At 38.4% G+C, this 8,175-nt stretch overlaps 1 protein-coding gene across 3 annotated transcripts in view; it reads left to right on the top strand.

The window, feature by feature from the left end:
• The window catches only part of LOC107700047 (endophilin-A2-like), a 22,230-nt gene that overhangs the window by 12,678 nt on the left and 1,377 nt on the right, over nt 1-8,175 (top strand). For 2 of the 3 annotated variants that reach the window (XM_016501570.1, XM_016501563.1), the window contains exons 2-8: nt 2,979-3,047; nt 3,434-3,506; nt 4,173-4,316; nt 4,448-4,581; nt 5,137-5,295; nt 6,794-6,897; nt 6,993-7,126. In XM_016501570.1, the coding sequence (XP_016357056.1) occupies nt 2,979-3,047; nt 3,434-3,506; nt 4,173-4,316; nt 4,448-4,581; nt 5,137-5,295; nt 6,794-6,897; nt 6,993-7,126 (817 nt within the window). Of the gene's footprint in view, nt 1-2,978; nt 3,048-3,433; nt 3,507-4,172; nt 4,317-4,447; nt 4,582-5,136; nt 5,296-6,793; nt 6,898-6,992; nt 7,127-7,387; nt 7,622-8,175 lie in introns of those variants that run through there. The other variant, XM_016501559.1, reaches the window with a different exon arrangement.

Here is an 8,175-nt window from a genome sequence, read left to right as displayed (position 1 = left end):
GTCCACGGTGAAAGCCGATCCGGCGATCCACAGCGCAAAGTTGTGCAACCAGCATGGATCAGCTCCAGGCATGACGAAGCAATATCGTCCTCTTTTGGAAGGCCAAACAAAGTAGTTTCGCTTTCACAACGAATCACACAGTGCCTTCACGACATGGCGGCAGCGGCAACAATACTACAGCGAGAATAAAAGTTACGCCTTCTTTCTTTGCGTGAACATTTGGGCGGTGTTATGCAAATCTTCCCACATCGTGACGTAGATATGTGGGGGCGTGTTAGAACGAGCCGTTTTAGGTAGGTGTGGCTGACTCTTAACTTTTATAAAGAATATCTCTTTGGATTTGAGACTTTAGTCTTTGCAACTTTACAGATCTTCTTTATGCACCAAGAGCTTGTAACACTCCAAAGAGAAAGGAAATCTTCGATGTGCAAATCTTCCCACATCGTGACGTAGATATGTGGGGGCGTGTTAGAACGAGCCGTTTTAGGCAGGCGTGGCTGACTCTTAACTTTTATAAAGAATATCTCTTTGGATTTGAGACTTTAGTCTTTGCAACTTTACAGATCTTCTTTATGCACCAAGAGCTTGTAACACTCCAAAGAGAAAGGAAAAATTGAAATCGCATCATATGACCCCTTTAAAGGAACTTGAACACGTCAGTCTTTAAGCTGCATCATGTTTTCCACCCAGTTTATGGTGTTGACTCTATCCAGTGTCTTTCCCTAGTTTTGAGGCACTGCTTGATTTGCCACAAAACACTGGTCAATTATTAATTAGTTTTCTTTTGTGCCCTGGTCTGCCAAACAAACTGAATTGCACAAATATCAAACACAGCTACGATTGTAATGGAGCATTCATTCATTAATTCGTTCATTCATTCATTCAAATAACATCTTCATTCTTATTCATCTTGATGCAATTGTAACAAGTTGTTTAGGGATGCTTTTGTGCATGGTGGTAACATTATTTATTGTGATTTTTTTTTTTTATATGACATCAATTTGCTTATGTACATTACACTAACAATTCAAAATATTTTAATTATAAGAATTCTGTATGAAAGGCTGCCACAGACATATTGACAAACTCCATTGCAAAACGGATTGCTATGGACAGTCAGTGAAACGCTTGCATTCACTTTATTGACCTCTAAAGACACTGTTTGTTATATCTGTTCACTGCTTTTGTCTGCCACAATGTTATGTCTTTGAATTAACTTAATTTGGCGGCTTTAGTCAATAAATATTATCCAAATAATTGTGATTTTAATTAATTGGCATATCATGTAATTAATTAAATAGACAGCCCTAGTTTAAATAATTTGAATTGCAATGCTTTTTTTTTTTTTTTTTCAAACCTAGTAGCAAGATATGTCTTTGTAATCTATACAGCAGATGTTGCAAGAACCTCCCTTAATGGATTTTAAAATGTTTTAAGAAAAAGTATTTTTAAACTTTGGACAGATTTAAAAGATCAGTTGGATTGTGTTGTTCACAAACTAGTCCTGGATGTTTACAGTTTGAGTAGACCATAGAAAGCGCCTACAGTATAAAGTAGGAGAAAAATTCACGGAACCAGGTGGTTATAGATAAATAATCTTTAACACAGTCATAGAAACAGCAAAAACACAAAATGAACTTCTTAACGTTGCAAGTTACCACCATAAAATGACATGTGTTTGTGATTAATGTTCTTATGACGTGATTTGACAAACATCCAGCGCTTTCCATGTTGAAATATACGCTTCCTTCAGTTAGGGTCAAAAAAAACAATGAAACGAATAACATATGTTGGTGTGAATTGAGACTTAACGTGTGGCTTTGTTTCAACAGTTGCATGGTCACTGTCTTTGGTTGTCTATTGCATGTTCATGACATTAAGAGAAGTGGGACGAGCATGTGTCCTGAGTCCTGAGAACAACAACTGTTGTGGCAGACACAGGTTCTCACACAGAGCTTTTTTTTTGTTGTCACTTGAATAAAGTTGAGTCTTGATGTAGTCAAGTAATGCATGATGTGCTGTATAATATTCACTTTGATTTACTAAGAAGAAATTGTCTTATTGGAGCCAGTCAAAGTTTTAAGAATGAACACTATGGAAATACAGAGGGGAAAAATAGTCCCTCCTAAGTGAGCACAATTGGAATTGCGGTGAGGGGAGGGCTAATTGGATTTACATGTGTGCAGTGCTAAAATGAATGCCTTGTGAAAGATAGCTATTTTCTTTACAGTTTATATATGGTGGAGAGGAATCTAGAGGTGGAGGAAAAGTGTAAATTTATAAAAGTCTGTCACAAAGATCCTAAGGCAAATTTTGGTGTGTGCGTCATGTTTGATCTTGCCTTGGGCCCCTTGTGAGTCAAAACTGCTGCTATCCTTCCTTTTATGTGTAGTTTAGACATGAAAAATGAGCCTCTGACACCACACAGTTTTTCTTTTACATAACATTATTAGTGTTTTCTCTGCCTGACATTCAGGGAGGTTGTCAATGAATAATATAATCACTGACAGTTCTAAAAGTGAACTGGTTGAATCATTGTATTTTTAAATCAGTTTTAGATATAGAATCAGACTAGTTTTTTTTTTTCAGTCAGACTTGCAGTGTTTTTATATGTTTTAATATTTATTTTTTATTAACATGTCATTACACTTTGCACAATCTTTGATTACACAGTGTCATATGAAACTCCAGGGAGTAATGATTCCAATGCAGGTTTCACGAACCTTAACACAAAAATTGTTTCATTTTGACATAAATATCTGTTATAAGTTAGAGTCACTAACCACCCTGACAGATTTAGATAGCTCATTTGAGAGTTATTTGTTCATGAATTGAATTGAACTGGTCACACTATCTGTTTTGTGTCTTGGTTTGATTTTGTGTTATGATCAGTACAACCTTATGTAATTTAGTTACATTTATTATATTTTACTGTCATTATACTGGATTAAAATGGCTTCTTTCTCTGTCTGTGTCAGATGGTGAGCGAGAAGGTTGGTGGTGCTGAGGGAACTAAACTGGACGAAGAGTTCAAGGACCTCGAGAGAGTAAGTGGTAATCCTGTCCTCTATACCATAGAGATGTCATTCGGTCTCTTGAAAACACTGCTCGATATACGTTCAACTAACACTAAACATTAAAGACTTCACAGATTTGATATTGCCACTTCATTCAGGTCCTCTGTAATTATTTTAGTAAATGGTTTCGTAGAATACTAGCAAATAAAGATGAAATAAAGAGCAGTGTTCTGATAGATCTTATGTAGGGATATTCAGTAGAATAATTATATGGATTGGAAGTGAAAAGTGTAGTCTGCTGGTCATTATTGCAAAATACGCCTCATCTGGAAGGTGATACTAATGTTATTATGAAGACATTTTGTTATATTATTGTGTTTTGGTTAGTGTGTGACTTCCCCTCTGTGTTTCTATAGAAAGTAGATGTGACAAATAAAGCTGTGATAGAAGTCATCTCTAAAACATCAGAGTACCTGCAGCCTAATCCAGGTAAGACCAAAAACACTCCTGGAACTTTTATTTTATCTTTGTGCCTGTTTAAGATTTGCATACATTATAGTCCTTAAGCCCGCCAGTTGAATTGGGAAACGGGACAAGGGAGGTCATATACGGGACACATCAATTAAACCCAATATACGGGACGTCCCGGCTAATACGGGACAGTTGGCAACCCTAGTCTTAAGTCATCCAGGAACTTTTTGCCTACTGTGAATTTGGACCTATTACTCAGCTCACTTACCGTTTTTCAGCTACCATATAGTATGAATGTAGGCATATTCAGATGCAGGGAAACTGCTGTAAACAGCAACAACAATAGATGCCAATGTTGACGAGTGCTTGTTTAAGGGGATTAAAAGATACCTGCAACTATAGTTTAACGAGTACAGAGACATTTTATCGATGCTAACTTCTGGAGAGATATAGCACAGGCACTGAACAAGGATGAAACTTTGTAGCATGCATGTGTTAAGCGCCTGTGTTCACGTACACTATCAAATGGAGTATGCTTTGAAAGGCTGTGTGTTCAGCTGTATGCATGAGCAAAGCTTCTGCATCAAATACATGTATACTTTTTTCTGGCAAAACAGATGCTCACGATAAACGTTATTGATCATTACTGTAAAATATCTTTTTCCTTCTGTTCCTTTCACACAGCATCTCGTGCAAAGCTCTCCATGTTGAACACCATGTCTAAGATTAGAGGGCAGGTGAAGAGTCCAGGTTATCCACAGGCAGAGGGGCTGCTGGGAGAATGCATGGCAAAGTTTGGCAGAGAACTCGGAGAGGACACAAACTTTGGTGGGTTTAGAAAATGAGTGCAGCTTTTAAATCCTCAGAGATTTTGTTTGTAATTCTCCCACTAACCAAATGTACAAAACAACCACATACAGTGTGTATATATATATATATATATATGTGTGTGTCTGTAGGTGGTGCTCTAGTTGATGTTGGTGAAAGTATGAAGAGGTTAGCAGAGGTGAAGGATTCATTGGACATTGATGTCAAACAGAATTTCATCGACCCTTTACAAGGCCTGGCTGACAAGGACTTGAGAGAAATACAGGTTTGCTTACATTCTCTGTCTGTCTCACACACATATATAATTTAAAGATACCTGTATAATTTTTATATGATACCCTCATTCTAAGAAAAAATTTGCAAAAATGGGGGTACCCTTGTACCCTGTTCTACCCTTTAGGGGTACAACACCTTGTCATTGGGGCAGTACTCTTAGAGTAAGGTTCATAGTAGTACCTTAAGGGTACATATTACTCCAATAAGGTACTAATATGCACCTTTCAGTGGTAGATAAGGTACAAAGATGTCGCTTCAAGGGTACGGCCTCAGTGATAAGCTGTTGTACCCTAAAGATGCAATTTATGCACATTTTTTCCCTGAAGGTGCAGATAAAATATGCTAAACCATTTACAAGAATTATATATCTGCAGTTTGTTTTTATTTAATGATGAGTTGAAGAGTAATATCCTTTGTACCATAAAGTCCTCCTTTTCCTTCTTGAAGAATGGATTTTATATTTAGAGTTTATTTCCTTAACTATGTTTCATGTGGTCTGTTCCACACCGGTAGTATTGAAATGTTGAGTTTCCTTCTTTCTCAGCACCATTTGAAAAAGCTCGAAGGACGCAGGCTGGATTATGACTATAAGAAGAAGCGTCAGGGGAAAATTCCAGATGAAGAGGTCAGGCAGGCTCTGGAGAAGTTCCATGAATCTAAGGAGGTGGCTGAGATCAGCATGTACAATCTTCTGGAAACTGATGTAAGGATTTACCATCTGACAGCTTGATGCTTCATTTGGTGTGTTTTTGTGCTTTTGTTTCCTGGGGGGTTGTGCTAATCCTATTAGCAGTACTGAATAATTCAATGTTTATCTGGAACACCTTGCCTTACTGATTTTGTACCAACTATCTCTATCTTAAGAACTTGCAAAGACTGTCAATTTAGAATTAGCAGTTATTGAAGATGAAAATGTTTCTGTCCTTTTTTGACTCTAGCCCATCACTGGGGTCAAGACAGGTAATCCAATAAAGCTGTAGTGCAGCCAAAAGGATAAAAATCCTCTTGCTTCTTGGCTGTAGCTTTTATCTGATGTTTTAATGGAGATGTCAGAGCGCCATCTATTGGTTGAAAAGGACAATAACTTGATGAGGGAATAAATATCTGCTGGTGGAGTCTATGGAAAAAGACTATTTTAAAGTCATCAAGTGCTAGATGTAAAGTAATACACTGAAGACAGTATGGTACAGCTTTAAACCACAGTAAACATTTAGTTAGTAACAGCTAGCAGAGCTTCCAGTCTAGATTCAGCAGTCGAGTGAGACCCATGTGAAATCAAGGCCTCAGGAATTACTCATTAACTAGGCTATTTGCTTATGAATGTCAAGTCACCTTTATTTATATAGCACTTTATACAATATAGATTGTGTCAAAGCAGCTTTACAGTGTTAAACAGGAAAAAATATGTCCTGATAATGCAAGAGGAAAATAGAAAACAGTCAATTTATCAATTAAAGTCAGTTCATTGTTGATTCAGTGATGTCATCGTCCAGCTCAGTTCAGTTCTCTTCCGATAGTTGCCAGAAATTGTATCCCCTAATGGGATAATAAAGCAAGCCAAGGGCGACAGTGGCAAGGAACCAAAACTGCATTGGTGACAAATGGAGAAAAAAACCTTGGGAGAAACCAGGTTCAGTCGGGGGGCCCGTTCTCCTCTGGCCAGATGAAACCAGCGTGGCGTGGTTTAATTCCGGGCTGCAAGTTCATCGCACATCAGATTGTGGACTTGTCTGGTTCTCGTAGTCCTGTGCCGATGGCCGACGAGGAATGTTGTTGTGCTTTCCCAGTGTTACCATAATCGTGGATGTGCATGAGTGAAAAGTAAATACATCTTTATATATTTCAGTGTTTCCCATTCATTAATTTATTTGTGGCGGCCTGCCACAATATCAAAACTGTCCGCCACAAATAGATTTTCCAAAAAACTTTTACTTCAGAAAAGATTCGATGCCATTTTCATTTCATCTTTCCTATAATGCCTAAGTAGCGTTCATGAGCGCAAGCTCTGCTTTGTGTACAGCCATTACCGGGGAAACCGCTATTTCTGCCACTCCAAAAGAGCCTCCTGCTGGCATAAAATGAATTTGCATTTTCAATAAGACCATATGCTGTTTTATATATTTCCCCTGGGGGTAGTGCCGCCACACATAGTGTAAGTCTGTGGGAAACACTGTATTTAATGTGTGTGTGTTCCTGTGCAGATTGAGCAGGTGAGCCAGCTGTCGTCACTGGTTGAGTCTCAACTGCAGTACCACAGGCAGGCTGTTCAGGTCCTGGATGAGCTCTCTGACAAACTCCGAGACAGGTGTGTATGTGGGCACATGTGTCTTTGCAAAGCATATGTGTTTGTTCTTTATTCTGTCGAAAGAAGCAATAAATGACTCTTGTTTAACCAACCAGGATGAAAGAAGCTCAGTCACGTCCTCGTAAAGAGTATGTGCCCAAGCCCAAGCCTGTAATTGACTTTGGAGACACAAACGAACAGTCAAATGGTGGCTTCACCCCAACATCTGCTCCACCCATGCGCAATGCAGGTAAGACCAGCCACTTTACCTGCTTAACATGGTCGTAAAATACCCATTTTACCAATTTAGCTGTTCCTGGATGAGGATAGATGATCTTCATTACATTTGAGGAAATGCCTTGGACTTGAGACTAGTGAGAGAAAGGCACATTGTGCGGCCCGGTGGCAGGGTGTGATGAGACTGCCTGTACATGTGGCGGGATAGGCAAGACAAATGGACAGCTGTCAGCCAGTGACCCTGTTCTGTGTTCTCTTCCCATTACGTCATCAGAGCCATACCGCCAGTTTGGCAGAATATCCACATGGAAACCCAGATTGCGTGAGTCAGAGAATGGGAATGCTTGGGAATGTTTGTGTGTTTATGTGTGTTGGGGTGGAGGAAAAGCTTGGGGGGAAGTTATTGGGAAGGTGCAAGAAAGTAAAGGCAGTAGGAATGTGCAAAACGGCACATTTTCTAGGTGTATAATCATTATATTTGACCAGATTTTGGATATTTAATTGTGTATTCTCATGTCCAGTGTTTGTAGACTTAGATTTCCCTCATTTAATGCTCATTTAAAGATAATTTAATAACACTGTTCAATGTAACCATTAGCTATGAATGTCCATTTTCCATACTGTACATTAAATTGTTGTATGCGATTAAATTAGAATTTTAAACTACTTGTTTAATATCTAGTGATTAATTTTTAATTTTTCTGTAGACAAGACTTTATAAAATTAAAATATATATGGGCCATTTATCAGCCATAAAATAATTATGGGCTTATCGTATTGTACATCCCTGATATTTTTATGTGGAGGAGAACTGAATAAGAATGTGGGGGAAGTTATGAAACGGTTACAAAAATGTGCTTTTTGTGATTTTATGAAGGGAAGTGCAAAGTTCATGAAAGGTTCAGCTCTTCATTAAATGGTAGTTTATTGCACTGATGTACAGCAAACTACAGGTTACATAGTGTCTTGTTGGGGGGTATGTGTGCTTGATGCATATGTATGTAAGAGAAGAAGCCTGTACGAGTATCTCTGTGTGTGTGTGTGTGTGTGTGTGTGTGTGTG

The sequence above is a fragment of the Sinocyclocheilus anshuiensis genome, unplaced genomic scaffold (assembly GCF_001515605.1).
Source record: "Sinocyclocheilus anshuiensis isolate Anshui unplaced genomic scaffold, SAMN03320099.WGS_v1.1 scaffold477, whole genome shotgun sequence".
Taxonomy (NCBI): domain Eukaryota; kingdom Metazoa; phylum Chordata; class Actinopteri; order Cypriniformes; family Cyprinidae; genus Sinocyclocheilus; species Sinocyclocheilus anshuiensis.
The sequence above is the reverse complement of the archived record's forward strand: the minus strand, read 5'-3'. Positions and strand labels throughout refer to the sequence as shown.